Here is a 25,360-nt window from a genome sequence, read left to right as displayed (position 1 = left end):
TGGCTTTCAAATAGATTCTAACTTATATCTAATTCAGCACAGGTTTCCAAACCTGATTCATTTTTCTCAGGAGGGAAATGATTTAATTTCCACCAAGGTGAAGGAATTGCTTATGAAGAGGGCAAAAGAACCCATTGCTAGCAACATTTTTCTAGACAGAGAAAGGAAACAAATTGCCCTGTAATAAATCTGAAGGATTTCAACCAGTTTGTGTTGTATTGTCACTTCAGGATGGAAACAATAGATTACCTCAGTGATGGTCTTCTTCCCAAGAGTTGGAAATGTGGTTGGACTTGAAAGGCACCTATCTTACAGTCCAAGACTTTCAACCCAAAGGAAACTCCTACAGTTTCTTTGGCAGGAGCAAGCCTTCAGGTTTTCCTTGTTTCCTCTCTGTTTGTCTTGGTGTTCACCTAAGTTACTGAAGCCTCTTGTAACAATGCTCTGAACTCGGAAACTCAGGAGATCATCTTTTTCGATGAAATGATCTTCTTGACTCAGGAGAAATAAATGTTGTTAAACCAATTGCAGAATGCAAAGATTTGATTCAGTCCTCAGCCTTCATTGTAAATTTAGGGAAATCAGATCTATCCCATCTCAAAAGATTGAATCCTGAGGTTTATGGTAGAATTATAGATAGGGTTCCTTTTATCACCAGTAACACAATTTAATTTGATCAAAAAAAGAACTAAAAGGAATTATGGTGGTCATTACGACGCTGGCGGTGAAGACCACTGCATTATGAGAAAGGTGGTTTGGCTACAGCCAAACCACCTCAATGCCGCCAGAACCACCAGGGCGGTTGGACCGCTGGGCCGGAGAGGAGCACCTCCAGCCCTGCAGCAGCCGTGAGACCGCCGGCAGTATTATGACCCAGCAGACCGCCAGGCTTTCCGTGGCAGTCGCACCACCACGAAAACCCTGGCGGTAACGCACATGGCGACAGGAATCTCCATTCCTGTTGCTGGCACACACTCTCCATGTGCACATACATGCACACACTCCCTCCCCACTTCCACGCACATGCAAACACCTTCCCCCCCCCACTTCCACGCACATGCAAATACCTTCCCCCCACTTACATGCACGCACCCTCCCCACCCAACCGCACACAACAATACACACACCCCCACTTGCATTGACACATACACCCCCCCTCTGCAATCATGCACCCCCCACTGCATCCATTTACGCACTCCCCCCACTGCATCCATTCACGCACTCCCCCCTCCGCATTAATGCACACGCACTCCCGCTCCACATTCATGAACACACCCAGACACCGCATCCATTCACGCACCCAAACAACCCATTCGCACACATACCCTCATTCGCACACATACACACACCGACACCCCCATTTGCACACATACACGCCCATATACACACACCCAGACACCCCCATTTGCACACATACACACACCCAGGCAACCCGATTTGTACACATACACGCACCCAGACACCCCTCCAAGCACCCAACAGCCCCCCCCCACCCCTTTCAGACTATCAACTTACCTTTTCCAGCGAGCTGGGTGTCCGGGAGGGCATAGGTCCGCCAGCACAGCACCGCTAACAGGACTCCGCCATGCCATATCACGTATTGCAATACAGCGGGCGGAGTCTTGTTGGCGTGGTGGTGCTGGTGGTGGAACTGCCTCTCTTGCTCCGTCGGCCAGGCAGACGGGGTCAGATTTCCACCCGTAAACAGGCGGAAATCCTACGTAAGTCAAAATATGGCAGTCTTCGGACTGCCAGCACTGGTGGTCAGTTGAGTTGACGGCAGCGGCTTCAGCGGTCTTGGAAAAAGACCGCCAAAGTCATAATGACCACCAAAGTATATTCAGATATTTTCTCTGCCATCTAGCAAGACTGGTGGGTCTACTAACATCCTCCATTCAGGTGATATTTCAGGGTCCCTTTTATTGTCAGGCTCTGCAGCTCCTAAACAGAAGGCATATACAAAGAAGTTTAACCTACAAAGTGCCTTTAGATCAAGTGGTCTGGGACGAGATGGTCTGGTGCTTGGCTCAAGTAGATGTATGGAACAGTCAGGCCATTTTTCTAGCATCTCCATATATAAGAATGAGATGCAGATCTCTGGGATTGGAGTGCCCAATGTGGCAGCTTCTCTACTGCAGGAAGATGGTTAAAGAAGGAGTTGTTACTGGTTATCAATTGTTTTGAGCTACTTGCAGGCTCTTTTCTGATCAGAAGCTTTATGAACAGCTATGTCAATTGTGCAAAATTGCTGCCTATGGACAGTTTAACCTCAGTAAGGAACATCAATCGTATAGGTGGGACCAAAATCGAACCTATTAGAAGATCTTTCCAAGTCCCTATAGAAGTTCTCTCTTCATCAGGGAATATAATTGATAGTGCATATCTTTTGGGTGCCTGCTATACAGTGGCAGATTGGACCTCGAAGATGGCAGCAATTGGCAGCTGCATCCTTGGATCTTCATGGCCGTGACAAATTTTGGGGCCCTTTTGTGGTAAACTTTATCGCCTCCCAATTATCAGCACAACTACATCATTTCTTCAGTTGGAGACTATCCCCAAAAGACACTGGCAACAGATGATTTTACGCAAATTGGTCTTGCAACATGTGTAAATTTTTCCCCCACTTGTGACATTACCAAGAATATCAAGGTGTCTTCTAGAGATCAGAAGTTTAGGAGCATGGGTAGTCATGGTAATTCCTCTAACTAGAAAGCAGCCTCAGTATCCTTCCCTGCTAGAGTTGTCATTCTATTTTATTCTGTTACCAATCATTCGGCCGATGTTGATGAACCCAGAATGACACTATCACAATCTAGACCTTAGTGGTCCCTGTTTAGTACAACTTTGAATGTTATTACTTATTGTCCGTTAATTCAGGCCCTATGAAGCAAAACAATATTGAACTATAGGTCAAAAGTTGAGATAAAGAAATAGACAAAAGTAAGATAGAGAAAATATTTGGTTTGACATTCATCTTGTAATGTAGGGGTCCTGGGTAATGGCCTACTTTGCCTACACCTTCAAACAGGTCTCGTTCTCGCTGGTGTATGGAAGAAAGTCCTATGGAAAGAAATGTCTTCTCATTTTGTTATTTCTTATCGTCTATGGCATCTCAATAAAATCATATCATGCAAAAATGGGTACAGATCAGCCATTTCAGTGGTGCATCTGAAGGTGGACAGTAAGCTGGCAGGTGAACATTCCCTAGTGTGTAAGTTACTACAGGAATTTCGTATTCAAATCTACCAATGCCTTGCTACACTTCGATGTGTGATGTCAATTTCGGTGTTACAATTGTTTAATTCCTGACAGATAATGATCAACTAGCATTGAAAAAGTTATCTGCTAAGCTTGTGGTGTTATTACACTTGATATCTTTTTGAGGGTTTCTGATGTTAGAACAGAAGGTACTACCTCTATGCAGTTTTTCCAAAATGGAGTTCATTTTCAACAAATGTTTTTACGTGTGGTGAGATGTATTAAGCAGTATGTGCAGGTGACCGAGGACTTGAGAACGTCATCTACTTAGTCAGTACTTTGTATTCGCAAACCTTACTTTTCAGTTTCATTTACACTTGGTCACTTGTTAAAGAGATAATGTTGTTTACCAAACCTGCTAGACTTGTAGGGGCGGGGCAGTACTTGCACGGGTACTATCACCTTTTCATTTTTTATTGCTGTGCATGTGTAGGAGTTTGGTCAGTTTTGACATCTTTAGTCACTTTTTTAGAAAAAATATATATTTTTTAAGATATGAGGGATAAACTAACATACATGTTGGAATATCAAAAATCTGATACACTTGAGCATTTGAGAGTTGAAAACATACTTTTCGGTGTGCTACTGAATAAGTGACAGAAAAATAGTAATCAATGCTCAATGTGAACACTGTTCATTTTCAATGGGAGTATTTATGACTGATTATTCACCTAAACATCTAATACATAACGAGTAAGCAGAAGTGGTAGCAGAAAGGTAGCTAAGGAGATATTCTGTTACAGAGAAGATAGAAATCTTTTTCTAAAAGTCTGCTAATATTCCTAGATAAATTGCATGTCTTAAAAATTATTTGGAAGAAATCCATCCAGTCTGGTAATCGGCATGGAAAAGAAACTTATTTGGTCTTCACAGTATCCAAAACCAAGCCATAAAATGCCAAATATTATTCTTTTCATGAATTGTTATCCAGTTGTGATGGTCCATCCGCTATACTAGTGAGATCAAAACGCCGCCAGTGGGGGTACCTGGACTGCTACCGAGCCTTCCAGATTAGCTTGGATGAGCGTGGGGGTTAAAAGATAGTTAGAGGTGGGCATCCCTAAGAAGAGGCCATGTATACGGGAACCATAATGAAGATTACATGGTGTACCGAGAATAATTAGATTGTTTACAAAATAGGATTTGGGAACAAGGGAGACCAAAGTAAACTAAAGGAGGCCAGCGTCCAGACAGATGCTTTGGGAACCAGTTGAAAGTGCTGTCAGCTTTTGTTTGCCTTTATATGAATGAATATAGGTAGCTCATTATTATATTGTAACTATTGATATAAATAATCTTAATGCTTATCAACTTTGGATGGTATAACTAACCATTGGTCTGCAATAGAAGCTGCTGCTATGGCCCCCTGGCATCTTATCATTTTTAAAAGTTAATTTATTCATTCATCAACACAGATGCAACAGCTTCATGTATTGCCCACTCACGGGATATATTTGTTCTTCTCTGACTTTCCACACGTCCTGCAGCCTCCCTTCTGGATCTTTCAGTCTCCAGTGCACCACGGTCGGCTTGAAGAATGGTTTTGGTCGGGGTCATGTCCAAGTTAGTCTTGAGGAAACATAAATGTCATATTACACAAGTGTAAATGAATTCAGCATTTCTTTTGTTGATGCTCAGCTCCTCCTTTCCCCTGCTGACTACTCTCATGCTTTTCTGTAAGACACAGAGCTTTCTTCTTACAGTAGTTCTTCTCTGTCGTAATCTAACTCACTCAATGTATTATTTCCAACCCATACTCTCAAACAGCCGCCTTTCAGAGGCTGATCCTTTTTAAGGACTAATTAGACATCATTGTATGTACTTTTTTGGTTTAGCATCTTGAAAACAATTTATGCACGATCTGTTTTACCAGGGAGTTGAATACTGTCCCTCATTGGGTCCAAGTGGTTATCCATTGGACCTTTCTTTGATTGTTGTAGATTTGGGGCAGTCGGAGGGGTGGACTTTGAGAGGGATATGAAGGCAGTCATGCAGGAAGGTGCCTCTCTTTGAGTGTTAAGAGTCTATCACGATGTGATCTGTTCAACCCTGTCCCTCCCACTGAAGGCCAGGCTCACTGGTTGGTACACTTGAATTCAGATATCGAGGGTCTTATTTAGGGAAGGGCGAGTTATCCACCAACTTATTTAGGAAAGGGCAAGTTGTTCACCATGCTGCTGGCTTGGCATAACTCGTTTGCATTTTCTTTTCACTCCATTTCTGCTTAGGCAGGGTATTTTCATCGAAAGGGTACGGTCCTGCAGGATGGGAGTATTCACAGCAAAATATCAATGCAAGGCAGACTGGTATGTCATGCCATTCTAATGTATATGATCTTTGTTTTTCAGAAGCAAACACCCAAACTTAGATTTGTTTGTGAGAAAAGAAAGGAGCTTGACATGCATGAGACTTCTCTCTGAGTCACTAGCACAGTTGCTTACTACGTTGCCTCACATGGGAGTTCCAGGCATGAAAAATGGACAACACCTGTCCTCTGTACGGTAGGTCTTCTAACGTGAATTAGTTGGTGCCAGATAAAGGTTTCTGTCTGAAACGAATTAGTCTCTCCACCTATAAATGGTGAAGGCTAATTCGTTTTGGCACAGTCTGAAAACTGCAGATTTAAAGCAACTCTCCCCTCCACCAAACCCTAAACTGCCCCCCATGTAAGTATATGTGAAGTGGTCCCTCCTTCATGCAGCTTGTCATTCATCAGAAAACTCCCTCTGGTCTGTGTCATAACAACAGATACATATACCAGTGCTGTAATAATTGTCTAGATCTGAAGGCATTTATCTACATTTTCCCTTTCATTTCAGGAAAACACCAATCAGGTACTGTGAGACAATATATTCGTCATCCATTATATAAAAAAGTATTAACTTTTACTTTTCTAGCCTGTTTAAATTGAACGATGTATTCCCCCTGGTACTTTCTCTCCTCTAACAGACTTATGTCCTTATGTTCCTCAAACACAGGTTCTGTCTAGGAAGCTGGGTAATCCATGATACTGCTTCCTCTACTCTTTGCAAAGGGTGAATTCTCAGGCCAAGCCTAGGCTCTCCCTAAATCTGTGATCTTCAAAGGTGCAGAGTGCACAGGCTAGACGGAGAGGAGGACCGCCTGCTGAACGCAGCTGCACCGGAGGTCGGATTCTCCAAGGCCTGGGGGCGGCGGGTGCAGTGGTCTTTGAAGCTTCGGATATCTTCATCCGGAGCGTTCACTGTCACTTCGGTCCTCGGGATTCTCTCTGCAGGAGTCGTTGTGGAGGAGTGAAGTGGTCAACCCAGGGTGGGCACTTGCTCACAATCACCTGGGGACTCTCTCTAGCTGGTTGGGCCACCTGGTCATCTACTCAAGGCGTCGGGTGCAGGATGGTCAGGACTCACAGATCCGGGGAGGCTCTGGAGTCCCTTGGTGTGGTCCTTTGGGATGCAGGGCTGTCCTGGAGCTTGGCAGAGGTTGCTGGTCACTCTGGATGCGTTGCTTCTTGTTGCAGGTTCTTTTAAGCAGGAAACAGGCCAGTAGGGCTTGGGCTGAGTCAGTTTGCATCTTCCTTCTTCTCTGCTGGGGGTTCAGCTTAGCAGTCCTTCTTCTTTCATGTCAGGTCACCAGGATTCTGGTTAGCTGGGTTCAGGGGGGCCTTAAATCCTGGATTTAGGGACATTTTAGGAGTCAGAGGGCAGTATCCAATGGCTACTGTCCCTGGGTGTGGCTACACCCATCTTATGTCCACTCCCTTTGGGAGGGGGACACAAATTTAACCCGGAGAGGGGTGCCATGTCGACTTTGCCTTTTCTTCCCACCAGCCCACACAAGCTACAAAGGCAGTGTGCATGTGCTTGGAGAGGGGTCCCCCAGGGTGGCATTATACATGCTGCAGCCCTTGAGAACCTTCCCTGGCCACAGGGCCCTGGGTACCACGGGTACCTTTTACAAGGGACTTAACTGTGTGCCATGGGTGTGCCTATTGTGAAAACAAAGGTACAGATTTTGGGAAAGAACACTGGTGCTGGGGCCTGATTAGCAGGATTCCAGCACACTTTCAATCAAAGATGGCATCAATATCAGACAAAAGTGGGGGGTAACCATGCTAACAGTGGCACTTTCCTACACAGAGAGACTCCCATAACCCTGGTCTAACACATGCACAGTCTGGGGTCTTTCTACCTCTTAAAGATGGTCCGAGATCATCTTTCCTATCCTTACAAAGCCAATAAACCTGATCACTTCTGGAGTCATTTTACATATATAGGATTAAACCTTGCCTTCTGTACTCACAGGATGAACAGTTATCTCTTTTTTAGGCTCACACAGGATGATTGTCACCACATCTTCTCATACTCACACAGAATGGGAGCTTGTCTTCTCATTGTTCCCCTCACACAGGAGATGGCCTTACCGCCTCATGGTAAGGATGAGACCTCATTGTACTCCTCAGACAGGAAAAAAACATTGCCTCCACATATTACATATACAGTGACCTTTGCTCAGCTTGGCCTATCTCTGATTCATCCACCTATCGTTGAGGTGACTATACTTTACCTCCCTATCACCTGCCCATACTCCCCGCATCTACCATACTAGAAGTGGGGGACACTCCTCCCACATTGCATCAAAGGCCTAGAGCAGCCTCCCCACACAACTCTGGACCATAACTTCACTTCTGGAATTCCGAGGGGCCTTCAAGAAGTGGCTGTTTGAATGAGCCTCCAGGAGCTGCAAGTGCCTGTATACCCTTTTGGGTGATTAACGCACTTTAAAAATCCCAATTGATTAATTCCTCTCCCCTCATAACATAATTTAGATTTCCATAGCCTGATGGGTAGAAAATCTGGATTTTAATAAAGACACGGAGGCCAGAATTATGCAATCTCCTTTTATTGGCCGCTCAGAGCAGCAACAATAGAGTAAGAACTTAGAACACTTTAAACATCCCAAAGGACTATGAGGTTCAGCAACCAGCAGCCATCTTCCTTCTTTTGGACGCTGCAGGCAAGATAAACCCAAAACAAGAATTATTGATCCAAAACTGTTCCAAAGGCTCAGCCACAACAAATTGGAAAAAAACATTTCAGGAGCACTCCTAGTCTGAAAGAGAAAGAAGTTACAACTCACCAGGGAGGGTAATGAGGTGGGATAATCCTAACCTCCGTGTCTTTAATAAAAATCTAGATTTTCTGCCCATCAGGCTGCGGAAAATCTACATTTTATGGCATGACACAGAGGCTAACATAATGCAACTTTAAAGTGCTGTTAAAACATTATCAATAACATTTACCACAGGTTTAAAATAACAAATAACAGGTTTTAAACATGTTTTCATTTGACCAATCTGCGGCTCTTGAGATATCCTGCAGGATGAGACCCAAACAAGGGCCTTTGAAGAAGATGCAGCCCTAACAGAATGCGCTCCAAACCTGCAAACACCCACGCCAGCCTCACTCATGACCTCTTTCACCCATCTTTGCAAGGTATGTGGGGAGACGGCTTTATGAGGCCATCTGTAGGAAGTACGTAATTGAGCACTATGATTCCTCAAACACGTAGTCCTCCTCTCATATTCTTTCAAACACTGAACCACACAGAGAGTCCCATTCGAAACACAAAATGGATAAAATATAGATGTAAATTCTGTTTTTGTTCACCTCCTTAGGTAGAAGCAAACACCCTTCATTTGATAAGCTCTAGTAGTACTATATAGAGCCCTTACATTAGACGTTCTTCTGAATGAAACTAAACAAAGTAAAACAGTCAATTTATAAGATAAAAGTTTGAGAGATAGAGGACAATTGGCGCCCCAACTTACCAGAGTTTTTTAAGAACTGACCAACATCCCACAAAGATAAATATTTGGGAATTGGGAGTTTGAGGAATCGCATACTGCGCATAATCGTTTTGGTTAGTATATTCTGTCCTACAGAGACACCATCCACCAAGCAATGACCAGTAGCAGTCGCTGAGCGATAAACATTAACTGTTCTATAAGAAAAATCTGAGCCAAACAACCCAGTTAGAAAATTAATCACGTGGGCTATATCTGCTGAAACAGGATCCTAATCCTGGTGAACACACCAACAAATCTATTTTTTCCAAGCCAGTCTTTAGCCCTCATTACTACTTTGGCGGTCTTTTTACAAGGCCACCGAAGCCACGAGTGTCGAAAGACCACCAGTGCTGGAGGTCTTAACACCGCCGCCTTACGACTGCTGTCAGATTTCCGCCTGAAATTGGGTGGAAATCTCACCGCATTCATGCTAGTGGTCATCGGGGAAGAGGCGGTTTCACTGCCAGCACCACCATGCCAAAAGGACACCGCACTTCCTATTACAACCTGCAATGTGGTGTGGCAGTGTCCTGATGGTGGGTGCTGCTGGGGGTGGAAGCGACGGGACCTGTCCCCTCCCAGATGACCTCCTCGACGGACCAAGTAAGTGACAGTTCGACAGGAGAGGGGATGGGGAGATGTATGCGTGTGTGAGCGTCGTGAATGCAGGGGGAGGTGGGTGCATGTATGTTGGTGAATGCGGATGGATGGTGTGAGTGCATGTGTGCGGTGTGGAAGGGGGGAGTGAATGGGTCTATGCGGTGCGGAGGGGGGTGTGAATGGATGCATGTGGGGAGAGGGGTGTGAATGTGGGTATGCGCTGGAGAGGGGGAGGGCGGGAGTGAATGCGTGCGTGTCAGCACTGTTTAGTTATGTATGTCAGTGTGAATGGGTGTATATGTCTCATTTGAGTGGGTGAGTGGGGATGTGTTTGTGTGTGAGTGCATGCGTGTAGGTATGTGGAAGTGTGTGTGCGTGTATCCTGGCGACAGGAATGTTTATTCCTTTCGCCAGGATGCAAGATTGCTAGCTTTTTCTGGCGGTGTGACCGCCAGAAAAATGCTGGCGGTGTCCTGCGTCACAATACTCCTAGCAGTATTACGGCATCTGCTGTGCTGGAGGTGCTCACCTCCTGTCCGGCGGACAACGGAAAAGTGGCGGGACAGGCGGAGTATCAGCAGTTTGGCTTCGGCCTAGCTGCCAATCTTGTAATTTGGTGGTCTTCACTGCCGACCCATCGATGGTGAGACCGCCACCGCGGCCTTGGTGGTCTTCGGACCACCAGGGTCATAATGAGGGCCTATATGTTTTCCTGCTTCCCGATGCCCAGGATTCTGATATAAGCTTGAAAGCTTCTGCCGAAAGACCTGGGATTTTCCATTGTCTCCCGAAATCCTCCAGGCCATCAAGTCTAGAAGTCCCTGCTCTATTAGGGGGTGATAGTCTCCTTCCTTGCCTAGAATTACCTCTCTGAAAATATGAATTAGAAGGGGAAAGTCTACTGACATCTCCATTGATATTGGAAACCATGCCTGATACCTCCAACTCGGAGTTACCAATGCAGCTGTCCTCCCGCACTGGGATAAATGTAGAAGCACTTTGGATATCAAAGCAAAGGGAGGGAAGGTGTACGGAGCTAGGCCTTTCCAATCTTGTGGGAAGGCATCTATTTCCCAAGCATCTGGGTCCTGTCTCCAGCTGAAGAATTTCAAAATCTGAGCATTCAGTCTGTCCGCAAAGAAATCTACACCAAAGGGACACCATTTCCCTTGAATACTCAGGAATATGTCTCTGTTCAACCTCCAATTGCTGGAGTCTTGAAAATTCCTGGATGACCAATCCGGCCTACCATTGCTTAGACCAGGAATATGTTCCACCACTACATAAATATTCTTGTTCAAACAATAATTCCAGAAATCTTTGGCTAGATCCAACTTGTTGACATACCTCACTCCGGACATAACAGGACAATTCACCATTCCCCGGGTAAAGCAACGAATTGTCAATGAACCTGCCAGCAATTCTAAGCAATTGATATGTAATCTCCTCTCAAGTCAACCAACGACCACCCAAGAATGAATTTCCACATCTCGCTCCCCATCCTTCCAAACTCACATCTGAATCTATCACCAAGGCAGGTTCTTTCCCAAAAATCGCTCTGCCATTCCAACGCGCCACATTTTTGAGCCACCACTCAAATTCCTCCACACATTTTTGGTCAAGAGATATCATCTGAGAATAAGACCAATTGGTTCCTGACAATTTGGCCTTCAGTCTCTGAAGGGCTCGGTAATACAGGGGGCCCAACACCTTCCTCAACTCTTTCCTCAATCGCTTTAGCTTTTCTCTTGGCAATCTCAACTCTCCTTGAACCGTATCCACAACAAACTTGAGGAACTGAGTCTCTTGGCTCGGAGTCAGGGATGATTGTTTTGTGTTTATAGCGAAACTCAGATATTCAAGTAACTCTAGAGTCATCTGAGTATGTTCTGTGACAACGTCTGGGAATTGACCCATAAATAGAATGTAATCTAAGTAAATTACCAGTCTCACCTCACTTGATCGTAGCCAGGTCACCACTTGGTGAAGAACCTTGGTAAAGCACCAAGGTGCTAAAGAGAGGCCGAATGGGAGAATGCGGATTTGCCACAGTTTTCCCATCCATCTGAACCCGAGGAACTTCTGGTGCAGGGCCAAATGGGTATAGTCAAGTATGCTTCTTTTAGGTCTAGTCTTGTTAAACAGTCTCTTTTCCTTAGTATGTCCTTTAGTAGGTGAATACCCTCCATTTTGAAATTGTAACATACTATCTACTTGTTGAGACTCTTTAAATTTATCACCGGTCGCAGACCTTTGTCTTTCTTTTTGACCAAGAAAATGTTTCTGATGAACCCGAAGTCCCCATCTGTGTCATCCCGGATGGCCTCTTTTCCCAACAATTCCTGAACCTCTTGGGTCACCAACCTGGAGTCTTCCTCCAAAAAGGAAGTTTCTTGGGGAGTGATTGTTTGAACCGGGGTATCTAAAAACTCCAGTTTGTAATCCTTGACAGTTTCTAGAATCCAAGGGTCCCTAATCAGTAACACCCAATTCTCACAAAACTGGGCTAAGCTGCAACCCGCCCTTATAGGGATATGTGAAAGGTCTTGGAAAGCCCCTATCTGAAGAAAATCCTCTTGATCTCCTATCTCCTCTAAAGGGTCTGTTGCGGATCTTCTGTCTTTGAGGATAGAATCCCTGGAAGGATCCAGAAGGTGCTTGTCCGAACTTCGAATATCCCAAATAGGGCCAATAACTGGTCTGTCCCCAGCCGGGGAACAAACCCTGCACTCTCCCGACCCTGACAAAAACTTTGTCTTTGAATACTTTTTTTATGTCTGTTTGGGACTTTTGGATGGAGCTAAATACACCCACGTACTTTGCCATATCTTTGATAAAGTCGTCCCCAAAGAGGTGACCTTGTGAGGAGGGTCCTCCTTCCTTATTAGCCAGTTCTTTTAGTTTAGGATCAATTTTTAGAACAATACTCTTTCTTCTCTAAGTAGATACAGCCATATTGGCATTGCCCAAAAGGCAAACCGCTCTTTGCGCCCACTGGCGTAATTATTTGGGGTCCACTGGAACATCATTCATATAGCCCTCTTCAGCCATCTCAAACATTTTTGTTAAAAGACCATTGATGTCCAAAAGACGGACTTGCCAGAATTTGAAGCCTCTATCAAGGCCTTTTCTGGGGTCTTTCCCACTTGTCCTGATAAATGCGACCACCTTAGCATCTAAATCAGGTGTTATAGTAATTATATTTGGGAGAGAGGGTCGTGGATATTCAGATCTCAATCGAGACCTCACCTCTTTAGGAATTTCCCTTCTCACCCAAAAGGAGCTATAATCTGCCACATGTTTAGAGGGAGCCCACTCAGGAGAAAAGGGGTGATTTATCAAGAGGGGGATCAAACATTTCGTGACCCAGAGGGTCTAGTATACCCATATTTTAACCTGAGGCCCTAGACGCCTCTTCTGATGTTCCCATGTCCCTGAACTCCAAACTCTCCGGTTCGGAATCAAACTGAGATGTGTAACAAAGGTAACTTTCCGGGTTGGAGTTGCTATCACTGTAAACAGGTACGGGAACATTCGGGCCTTCATACTGGCCATCCACGGTGCCAGTAGCACTAAGATCAATGTGACCACCAAATTGTGCAGTCAGGACCTGCCAATTTAGATTTTTTTACTTTTGGTGTTATGGTCAGCCCCCGAGATTCTTTTTAATTTGTGGTTTGGTAGAAGATTCTGAGTGTTCACTATCTTTAGAAAATGTATCATTTTTAGCCAGGATCTCAATCTTTTTTTAGTAATGGTCTCATTAGCTGACCTAGGGCATCACTGAACATCCCTTTAAGCCTTTGTTGTAATTTCTCCTCTAATTGGCTCTCAAACATTATAGTTCAAATTATATTACTATAATAATTATATATAAACAAAAGGATATTAATCCTCCTAATACATTTTCCTTTAAGAGGAAGACAAGGGAAAACCGAAAGGAGGGCGTAAGGGACTTTTCTTTAATCTCGAAGGGGGAGTGAGGGAAAGAAACAGCAGTTAATCCTTGTTTGAAGGTCCAGATAGAGCGAGGGGGAGCCAGCGGCATAAACTGGGTCAACTCTCAGAAATTAAATGGCGAGGTAAGAGGCAGGTACCGGAAGTGAGGCGAAGCGCCGGTCAGCCAATGGATTTTAGAAGGCATTGATAACGTGCGTTTCAGTATGAATACAGCGCATGGCTGATGTGCTGGAGCGTCTTGCCGCGAGGAAGAGGGGACGCATGCTTACCTCAAAAGCAGAGTCGTCTTCTCTGAATTGCTAAGGCGTGCGCAAGCGCGCGTGGTCTCATTGCCGACACGCCCTCTTCCCGAGGCAGCAACGGAGGGGAGAGATGCACCGAGATGCAGGCGCATAGTTCAAGACAGAGCAAGCAATGCGATTTCACAGCGCTGGGGCAAACAAAGCTAACGAAGCCAGGAAATCACTGTGGGAAGGGCAAATAAGCACCCGAGTGTAAAGCACCGAGTTAAAAGCTAATAGTAACGGCTATATAATATTAAAAGGAAACCAATACCACAGTAATATTAAATGGACAGGAGCACACAGGAAAGAATAATATACAAATACATAGCAGTAAACACGTTAAATAAACATAATATAATAATTTATAGACATCAATAAATGCTAGCAGAGGTAATAGTAATCAAAGGGTAGAGAGGTACTTATCTTGTGAGCAGCAGCAACAAAAGCAGGAAATGGCTACTGGTTGCTGAACCTTATAGTCCCTTGGAGTGTTTAAAGTGTTTTAAGTCCTTACTCTATTGTTGCTGCTGTGAGTGGGCAATATAAGGAGATTGCATAACGTTAGCCTCCATGTCATGCCATAAAATCTCCCATCCACAGGTGTGCATGCTCTACACACACATACACTCGTAACTCAGCAGACCACAGACCCTATTAATTGGCATAGCAAGAAACTTGATGCAATCTTGGCAATAGATTATATCTCTGTAAATCATATTCCTCATATTACTTTTCATATAGATTTTTCGCTGCTTGTTGAAATCTAATGTGCCTAGTTTGTTCAGCTAGTAGTGTTGCTATACATTCGACCAGGTGTTGAAAAAACGGGTAAAATGGTATGGGTGCTATGAAAATCTTACATAAAGTAAATTCACCTTGTTCTCAGTTTGTGGTGGTGGCCATGATGCAGTGACCAAAGCCTTACTTCTTGTTGGCTTGGCCTCCCAACTCCTCTGGTCACTTCTAAGAGACCTTTGCACCGGGCGTCTCAAGGAGGGTGTGCCATCTGCTCCACCTACAGGTAACGACATTCAATGGAAACATTTTGTGAACTCAAGTGTAGACCGAAAGTCAATTTCCTTTTTTCTTGCTCCTCTCCCCTCTTGCATGAGTCTCACCCTCCTCTCTGTCTATACGCCTTTGAATATCTTCCTCTCACTGTGATGAAAGTGTAATTTTCTATTGTTGGTTCATCCCATTTCATCGTCTAAAATACATAAGCCACTCTTAAGCCAGACTTTGACTGTTCACTCACCTTGCTCTCTCCCCTTTGTTCTCCTCTCCGTGGTTCTGTGCCTCACCCCATACACAAAATATTGCCCGCCCCCGGGGTCCCGTTCCATTTTCCTCCTACATTCTGAATCTGCTATTATGGAAGGGTTGCTTTTGGAAGTTTCTCTGACCATCTAGACTAATGCCTTAAATCGAGTCTTACCTTGACTGGGATAAGGGGATTTCAGAAACCGCTCTGGAAGCTCCCATCTCATAAAAGCCTGTGAAGAATAAGCAGAGATCAGACACTTAGAACAATACTAGGATGAGCAGATGGAGTACAGAAATTTGAAAGGAGGAGAGAGCGCTGAGTGTTACAATGACTCACGAATAAACAATGAAGTGATATCTGCAGCCAAATCTTTACAAAGTCACACTAGTATCAAAAAGCCATCAAACAATTAAGGCAAAAGATGATTATTGCCACTGAATGAATGCCCACCTTTGTTATACAAGGGCAAATGGCATTTCACGGAATAAAGTCAGGAAATATTTGGTAATGTGCCTTCCAATGGAGATAGGAAAAGTTGGACTTCGCAACAGAAAAAGGGACACCTTTTTTCATTCGGAGAGAAGCCCAAAGTTGTGGGTCCATGTTTGTGAGGTCCAACTGTGAAAAAAATTTGAAAAGACTGAAACTTCGTTGTGGGTATCCATGCATTGTGTTCAGTCAATCTTTGCAGTTTAAGTCCTGTCACTCTGCAGCTGCATGTCACCTCAGATACATGACAGCTCTATGATTCCTTTGATACGGGGGAGCAGTACATAACCTAGATATGTGGGATCTGCGTGTCCGACATGCTGTAGCTGCATGGGATCTGAGCTGAGTGGACGTTGTATCCCATCTGGATTATCCAGTAGATGTATTGCACCTGAAATATGTACTGCCATATAAGTGTATTTATTTTTGTCCACAGTTTAAATGTTTGTATTTATTAATATCTTACATTCCAAACTATTCAAGAAAGTATCCAGCTTCAAGGGAGTCATATTACAAACAATAATACAGACAATAAACATAAAAAAACATCATATCGCTTTTTTCCACTTTCAACCATGCACTGCTGTAAAACATAGCCAAATACATTGACAAAGCCAATAGCTCTCTCGTAGGTGAGATGTAATGGCTTTGTTAATACTTGTTTTCTTTAATGTGGCTTGTGGTCTACTACTAGATTGCTGACTGTGGCCCAAGGAGACGTTTCAGGGCCAAAGGACTTGTGTTCTAGCTTCACTTTTTGACCAAATAGAGTAATCTTTGCAGATCTTTCATTTATCTTTGTGTGGGATTTGTTAATGCACTATGACATTTATATGCAAACCCATGAGCTTCATAAATGAGTGGATTGCCTGACTTTTGTCTGTAATAACTGGACAATGTGCTCACTCATTGAAGGCACTGAGAAAGCTGTATTGAGGCATATCACTTCTGTGAATGGGACCAGACCAAGAAAGAATAGCTCAGGGCAGATGGGCAGGTCAGTTGTAGTACACATACTAGGTGTTATGAAAGCAGGGCCCACCTGTGGTGTCCTCTGTACCTATGCAGGTGTATAAAGATATGTGAAGAGGTCACCTCACCCACAGTTTGTAGTGGTATACATAATAATTGGTTACCTCTCCCTGCCAAGGTAGGGGAATGCCACCCTGAAGGACTCAAACAGTCCTGAGAATTTAGAATACATTTTATCTGGGTAAAAGCAGGGATTCAGATGTATTGTAAAAATATTTTAGGGTGCAATCTAAAGATTTTCCTTGCATTTAGTGGGAACCCTAGATATGTTTAAAAGGTTCTTTGCTGAATGTTTGATGAAAATAAATGCTTCATCCTTCCATGATGTCTCGCTAACATGTTTCTGCCAAATTGTGTGCCCAAGCCGGTACCCGGCCTTCTTCAGGTCTCCTATATTCGCTGCCTAGAATGACTTCATCAACACAAAAGGATGATGGACGGAGTGCTGAACAATGCATACACTCACCCCCAGTCACAGATCTGTGTTTAATCCATCGTTCTATTGTTCAACATGCCACCCTAGTTTGGACCCAGCCATATGCAAATCAGTCTTGACCCTGTTGGGAACAGTCCAGTCTGAACTGCCAAGCCAGGGCCTCCCTGGACCGGAAACAAGCATCCTGGGACCGGTTTCAGGGTATCACCCTTCATCAGCCAGGCTAGCTTGAATCCAGTGGCACAGTGAACAAGGGACCCACGTCTGGGCATACACTTCCCACTTATGGCAACTTTAGCAACACAAAAGGATGATGGACGGAGTGCTGAACAATGCATACACTCACCCCCCAGTCACAGATCTGTGTTTAATCCATTGTTCTATTGTTCACCATGCCACCCTAGTTTGGACCCAGCCATATGCAATTCAGTCTTGACCCTGTTGGGAACAGTCCAGTCTGAACTGCCAAGCCAGGGCCTCCCTGGACCGGAAACAAGCATCCTGGGACCGGTTTCAGGGTATTACGCTTCATCAGCCAGGCTAGCTTGAATCCAGTGGCACAGTGAACAAGGGACCCACATCTGGGCATACCCTTCCTACTTAGGGCAACTTTAGCAACACAAAAGGATGATGGACGGAGTGCTGAACAATGCAAACACTCACCCCCAGTCACAGATCTGGGTTTAATCCATCGTTCATTTGCTCACCATGCCACTCCAGTTTGGACCCAGCTATATGCAAATCAGTCTTGTCCCTGTTCCTCATGGGAACAGTCCAGCCCGAACTGCCAAGCCAGGTCCTCCCTGGACTGGAAACAAGCATCCTGGGACCGGTTTCAGGGTATCACCCTTTCATCAGCCAGGCTAGCTTGAACATTTTTTATTTCCATTCGGATTTTAAACTGGCACCCCAAGCACAGTGGATACTGTAAATCAAAAAACTGTGTACCAAGTGATGTGTGAAATTGATTCCCTTCAAAACTGTAAATATGGTGATGCATGTTTTGCAAATTCACAGATCACTATCACTTAGCTTATTTTATGGCTGGTTGCTTTTTCTGGTCACAACTTGGTGACACCTCCCTGTTGTCACAAGCTTAGAGGTGCAATAAATTAGGTTAGCAACATTTGGTAATTCTTTATCAATTTTCATCTCATAGGGCAATGCACGTCATTATCATCCACATAATTACCAATGGCCCACTTTGTATGGCTTGATTAGGTACTTATATATGTTTCACATACCGATCATACTGGTTTGACAGTAGCTGAGTCCATACAACCTTTTAGTTCAATCCTTGATCAGATGTCCTTAGAAGATAAATCCAGACCTGTTCAAAGTAGAGCAGTTTGGAATCCATGTTTTGGGTGTCTGGGGGTAGTTTTTCAATAAGATACCATTCAACTTCATTTTCCGGATGCTTTTTGTCTAGAAAGTCTCATATGAGCATGCAAACGAATTAACTCACAAACTCAGAGCCTCATTACGAGGCTGGCGGTCTTCAGACCGCCTGCCCCACAGTGGCGGTCAGGACCGCCGCTATTGTGGCAGTCCAACCACCAAATAAAGACCCTGGCACTCAGACCACCAGGGTTCCACCAGCACCACTGGGATCGGTAATCCTGACGGTGTGGCAGTGGCAGAGATCATAATCTGCCAGGACAGCGCTGCATGCAGCACTGCCATGCGGATTTAGACTTTGTTCTCCGCCAGCCTTTACATGGTAGATTCACCACCATGAAAAGGCTGGAGGAGAACAGGTACGGGGGCCACAGAGGGCCCTGGCACTGCCCATGCACTTGGCATGGGCAGTGCAGGGGTGCCCCTGCCCAGCACTGTCGCTATGTTCACTGTCTGCTGTGCAGACAGTGAACACTTTGGGAATGCTGGTGCACCCTGCGGGCTACAGCGTTGCCGCAGGCTCAATGCTGAGTCAAAGACAATGCTGTAGCGTGTTTCCTGCTAGGCCTGCGGGCCGAAACCGAGGTTTCCGCCCACCGTCCTTGCGGGAAACTCCTAAGAGGCCTGGTGGTGTGGTCGCCACGACGGCGGCAGCCACCCTGTCGGGAGCTTCACGGATATTCTTTCCCATCCGCCAAACTCATAATGAGGGCCTCAGTGAAAAGTTAAATGGGCACTGAACAATTCCTTGGAACAACTACTTCAAACATTTAACAAAACAGAGACCGATCACCTAATATGGATTACAATGCTTGGAATTCACTCCAGTCATGTAAAAACTACATTAATACGAACTAAAGTATCCTCATGACTGGATCATTCAAATATGCAAAAAACTATGTTCTCATTCAGATGTGGTAGGCATTTAAAAAATACCTTGTCATACAAGACCAAGAAAAGGTACATCACCACACACTGTAAGATCTTTATGCAGTTGTCCTACAGTAGCTGGTCATTTTCCCTGTGTACACTGCAATATTTGTCTAACTACAGAAATAGTAAAACAACTAGATCTCGGTCTCTGTGCACTATGGATCTCAACAAAAAAAAAAAAACACAGCAATTGTGATTCAAATAATGTCTGATATTATCATCTGCTTATGCAAACTTAATTATATTGAATGGCAACACGAAAAATCAAAACACGTATAAACAACTTTCTAGAGGAGGGGCATATTGAAAAGGACCTTGAACTGTATCTTAACGAAAAACTCGCTCTGGACACCAAAAATATGGATTTCAAACTGCTTTACTTTGAACAGCGCTGGATTTCTCGCCTTAGGGCATGTGACCAGGCATTGAACAGCAATGTCTTTTGGGCCCAGCTAATTTCAAACAAAGTAGATCAGTATGTGAAACATGTATAAGTACCCAATCAAGCCATACAAATTGTGCTCTTTGTCTCGGTCAGATTAACTTGACGTATTACAAAACACACATACTCCTGCTGACAAGGAGAGTTTTTAGCATGGCTACATAAACAATGACACTGCAACATTTAAGACATGGAGTTAAAATGACACCGACACCTTACACAATTATACCCCCATAAATATAGCCACCATGCCATAAAAACCTATTACTACATACCCTAGCTACCTTAGCAGGATGTTTGTACTCCATGATACAATACTGTCAATGTATATGACGTAAGTCTATCATGCCCACACAAAATCATAAAAAGAGGGCATTTGTTTTAGCACATGAAACATTTCTAGCAATGAGTGCTAAAATCAATCGGTAAACATTCAAATACACAACGTAAGCCTCCACACCAATAGAAAACAGTAAAAGCTACAGTACTCATCATGCATAGAGGAAGGAGAGGTTTGTCAGTGGCACTCAACCCTTGAAGAAGTAAGGGCCTTATAACAACTTTGGCGGTCGTAAAGGCAGACCGCCAACACCGTGGGGAGGATGCCACTATCAGATCGGTGGCACCCCAAGCGTATTACAATGTTCCCACCGGGCTGACCGACAGGAACATTGTATTACGCATTCCCACCGGGCTGACCAGCGGGAGTAGTTCTACAATATTGGCCTTGGCTCTTTAAGGGAGCCGGGTCCAATATCGTAGCTCTCCAGCGCCATCAGAATGCATACTGGATGCAAAGCTGACAGTGCGCATTCCGAAGGTGCTGAGCAGAGGGTCCACTGCACTGCCCATGCAGGGGCAGTGCAGGGCTCCCCTGTGCCCCCCAGCACTTGCTTTCCCACCAGCCCTCTCATGGCAGGGACCCCGCCATGAGAAGGCTGGCAGACAGCTGAGTTGTTATCAGCCAGGCAGAGCTGAGTTCAGAGCCGCCCTGGCTGAGTACAACTCAGTCCGACCCCCAGGGTCATAATGTGGAGGTCACACCGCCTGGAGTGCGGAGGTCTGACCTTCACCATGAGTCTGGCGGTCCTCGGAACACCTTGTAATTGGGCCCTTAGTCTATCAAAACTAAAAAATAGTATTGGAATGAAAATTCTAATGCTCATGAAATCTACAGCAATCACAAGAGCCCACATTTGCACTTGTCTTGATGTTTACTTATAAACAGCTAAAATGAGCATCTTCGTGTGTAAGTCCCTTAAAGCATAGATTGTTAAGTGATCTGTAGTAAGGTTTTTACATTTATGTGTAAACTGCTAACATAAGCCTAGGTGTTTGTCAGTCGTTTGCATCCCTGTTTGTCTATGTTGATCCTAATTATGAGAATGATAATCAAATAAATGACCCAATGACTTGAAAATTGATAAGCAATCATCGAATGTTGCTACGCTGATTTATTACACCTCTAAGTTGGAGACTACAGGAAAGTGACCAGAAAAAGCAAACAGCCCTAAAACTGCGTAAGTTACAATGATGTGTGAATATGCGACACACATATGATCATGTTCGCAGTTTTGCAGTGAACCGAAGTTATACATCACCTGGTACACTTTTGAGGGCCTGATTTATACTTTGGCGGATGAAGGTAAATGCTACAGTATGGTGAAGTACTTAAATTCCACTATTCCGAGGGTCCTACGCATGCCAAATTTAGAGCCTCATATCGAGTCTGGCGGTCCAAGGACCAGCTGACTCATGGTGGTGTTCGGCCCGCCGCACTCCTGGAATTCCGACTGCCACTTTATAACCCTGGTGGTCGGATTGCCAGGGGACTGCAGTGCCTGCCCGGAGCATGAGTCAGGGAGCCCGCTATGAAAAGTCTGGCAGAAACACAGTGCAGAGGGCCTCAGCAGGGCCCCTGCACTGCCCATGGCATAGGCAGTGCAGGGTCCCCCTTCCCAACACCCTCGGATGGCGCTATGTCTGGTCTGCTTTGCATACAGTGGACATTCCGAGGGTGCTGGTGTACTACGGTATTGGCTTCGGCTCCTTTAAGGGAGCCAAGACCAATACCGTAGCAATGTTTCCGCTGGGCTGAATGGCGGGAACGCGTAATAAAATGTTCCTACCGGTCAGCCCGGTGGGAACATTGTAATACGGCGGGGTGAGGCCGCTGGGTTGATGGCCGTCTCATCTCGGCGAGTTTGGCGTTTGGCTTGTCTGACCACCAAACTCATATTGAGCCCCTTAGAGATATCCAGCAGACCTCTCTTAACATTGGCAGGTACTCTCATTACTGTGGTTCCTGTCAATGTATTGCAAGTATGCTGTACAAATACCTCAACCTGACGATGCCATCTGATACACTTTCAATATGTTTTTTTTATTTTCAAGAACAAAATTCCAAAGCGGAATTTTCGTTTTTTGAACATGAAAACACTAATGAGCTCCCCCCCCCATTTACCATGGAAGTTTTCTCTCATGATGTGGTTTCATTTAAAACCTTTTACTTTCTCTTATTGTTCCCATTTTTCATATGTGAATGTAAAAACTGGCCGTTCGAACAACTACTCTAAACTGGGTGACATTCTGAAGGTCTGCTCAACTCTAAATGAGGTGGGCAGATGTCCATTTTGGAGGCGAGGGTACTTTGTCATCATTGTGATGGAGTACCCTCTCCGCCAAGCCCTAAATCAGGTCCATAGTTTATTTGATTTGCAGCGTCCACTGTGTTTAAGGGGGGAATATATGAAATCCAATATTAATACAATATTTTTAACAATTGTTGTTTATATGTTTCATGAAAAACATTTAGAAACAGGTTTGAGAGCCCTATGCCTCATTCTATTGCATGATTTAGAATGCACACTAAGCATGGATTATAGGAGCCCTGAGGAAGGCCAGTGTCTGTTTGGGCACATAATTAGATCGAAACATGTTGGCAAGACATTATGGATGGATGAAACATTGATTGTCATTAAATATTTTACAAAGAACCTTCAAATCATACTTAGGGTACACACCAAATAAAAGTAATAACTTTAGGGTATACCCAAGATATTTTTATAACACATCCCTGCTTTTATCCAGTCAAAAATGATTTGGAACTCCAAGGACTGGTTGAGTCCATCAAGGTGACAGTCAGCAATCCTTGCATGGAGAGCTCACCAATCATGAAGCATACCACAGAAAAAACGTGGGTAACATGAGCTCTGCAAATATCGTTATCAATACCCTCTGCATGGGTAAATATGACTCCAGAGGTGGATCCTCCTTTCATGTGACCTAGGCACTTGTGTGTGTGAATAGTTTCTTGGAAACTATTGCTCAGGTCCCTTTTCCTCTCTCTCTTTTTATCTGTGCCCATAGGTCAGCTGTAGTGCTTCACATATTGCACTCTGGATAGTAACAGTTTTATAAACAATCTTGTTGCATGTGTGTGGATTAAAGTTAACTCTGCACTGGAAGCAGCGACCGCAGCCCAGGTGCCTCAACAGCAACGTGTGCTCCAGACGGAAATTAATTCTGTGTTAACCTGGATATACTCGGCTCTACCTTGGCTGCATCTCTAGGCTCTGTTGTGAATGAGCCAACAATATTAAGCTAAGGTAAGAAAGCAATATCCCATTCCCGGTGCCCACATTTTTATTTTTTGCAGTTTTGTATAGCGAAAGCTCGGCCCGAGGGCTTTTGAGTGCTTTGCATGATTAGAACTAATTCTGTAAATCTGAGCGAGACAAGATACTTTCATAAATGAATAAACCACGGAAGGAGATGGGCTGCTCAATATGGTGTGGGCAGCCCTCTGAAAAAAATAGCCACTTTATTTTGTTAGTCTAAACTAAAAAGCCAAATCGCAAGTATCCCAACCCCATGCTAAAGTTATTTCAGCGCGATGAAAGTTTGGGGAGGGCAGAGGTCAAACAGAAAGCAGTGACAAGGACAGGGAAGAGTTATTTACATCCAGTGATGCTGTAGAGATAGAGAAGGAAGGTGGTTGGGGGCACACAGGGCATGCACCCACTCGGGGGGCAGCAAGATACATTCATTTAGCTGTCAATTTGATTGGAAAGGTGTGGCGAACAATGCAGAGCAAATCCACACTCCTTTGTGCATGTTGTAGGCAGCAGAGTCATAGGGGCATATCTAAGGAAAGTGGGGCTGCGCCTAGTGCAGCGCCACTTTCTATGCGCCCCCCTACTGCTACAATGTGTGCCCCCTATCTAAGATACACCGCACCATGGGGCAGGGTAGGGGGCAATAACGTCATTTTTATTGACGCTATAGATGTACTCTGCAGGAGTAGCACCAAAATATTGCCGCTACTCCTGCAGAGTACATAGGGGCCTATTATAAGTAATGGAAGCCCCATTTCAACACCTGCTCTGAGCAGGAGTTAAAAGTGCCGTAAAAAATGATGCAAGGAAGTGTGGTAGATTTCCTTGCGCCATTTTTTCGGGCCCATAACAGAGGAACACCCCCTTTGCATACATTATGCCTGGTACAGGCATAATGTGGCACAAAGAGTTACAAAGTGGCGCAATGCATGTATTGTGCCACTTTGTAAATATGGCGTGAGGATTTTGGACTTGTTGGACGACATTAACATAAAAAACAAAACTACGCTAATGTGGTGCAAGGTGGCGCTAGGGGCTCATAAATATGCCCCTAAGAGCCTTCACCCTGCAGAAAGCCAGGGACAATGGTCAACCAGATTTTGAGTGGGCAGACAGGAGGGGCCTGCAAACACTGGCCCGGGTCTCTGGTGGCCATATGTTAATGGGGTCCTGTAGCGGGTCGTGGAGGGCTGTAACATGGAGGATGGTGGTGGAGAAGCTTGTACTAACAAATGAGAGCAACATAGTGGGTAGGGGGTACAGAAGCACACAGGTGAGCGAGTGATGTGGGGGGGAACAGCAACTCATGGGTGAGAGTTGTGAAGTGGGACAAAAACACATGGGTGAGTAAGAGAACAAAAAGAATAAAGGGGCATATTTATACTCCGTTTGCGCCGGATTTGCGTAGTTTTTTTTAACGCATATTCGAAGCAAAACTAACTCCATATTTATACTCTAGTGTTAGACGCGTCTAGCGCCAAAGTCCATGGAGTTTGCGTTACTTTTTAGCGTGGACACCTACTTTGCGTTAATGATATGCAAGGTAGGCGTTCCCGTCTAAAAAATTGACTCTGAGGCATGTGCGCCGTATTTACACTCCCGGGCAAAAATCACGCCCGGGAGTGGGCGGGTCAAAAAAAATGACGTCCAGCCGCTTTAGCGTAGTTTTTTAGCGCCTGGTCAGGGCAGGTGTTAAGAGACCTGTGGGCTCGGAAGGAGCCCAGAGGTGCCCTCCCATGCCCCCAGGGACCCCCCCTGTCACCTTTGCCAACCCCAGGAGGACGCCTAAGGATGGAGGGACCCATCCCAGGGAACAT

At 44.8% G+C, this 25,360-nt stretch overlaps 1 protein-coding gene across 2 annotated transcripts in view; it reads right to left on the bottom strand.

Annotated features, from left to right (window-relative positions):
- The window catches only part of LOC138292886 (uncharacterized), a 52,413-nt gene that overhangs the window by 16,943 nt on the left and 10,110 nt on the right, over positions 1 to 25,360 (bottom strand). For both annotated transcript variants that reach the window (XM_069231738.1, XM_069231739.1), the window contains exons 2-4: positions 15,365 to 15,422; positions 14,805 to 14,944; positions 4,704 to 4,827 (exon numbers count right to left, since the gene is read on the bottom strand). In XM_069231738.1, the coding sequence (XP_069087839.1) occupies positions 4,704 to 4,827; positions 14,805 to 14,944; positions 15,365 to 15,422 (322 nt within the window). The remainder of the gene's footprint in view (positions 1 to 4,703; positions 4,828 to 14,804; positions 14,945 to 15,364; positions 15,423 to 25,360) is intronic.

This window comes from Pleurodeles waltl, chromosome 4_2 (genome assembly GCF_031143425.1).
Source record: "Pleurodeles waltl isolate 20211129_DDA chromosome 4_2, aPleWal1.hap1.20221129, whole genome shotgun sequence".
NCBI lineage: Eukaryota > Metazoa > Chordata > Amphibia > Caudata > Salamandridae > Pleurodeles > Pleurodeles waltl.
The sequence above is the reverse complement of the archived record's forward strand: the minus strand, read 5'-3'. Positions and strand labels throughout refer to the sequence as shown.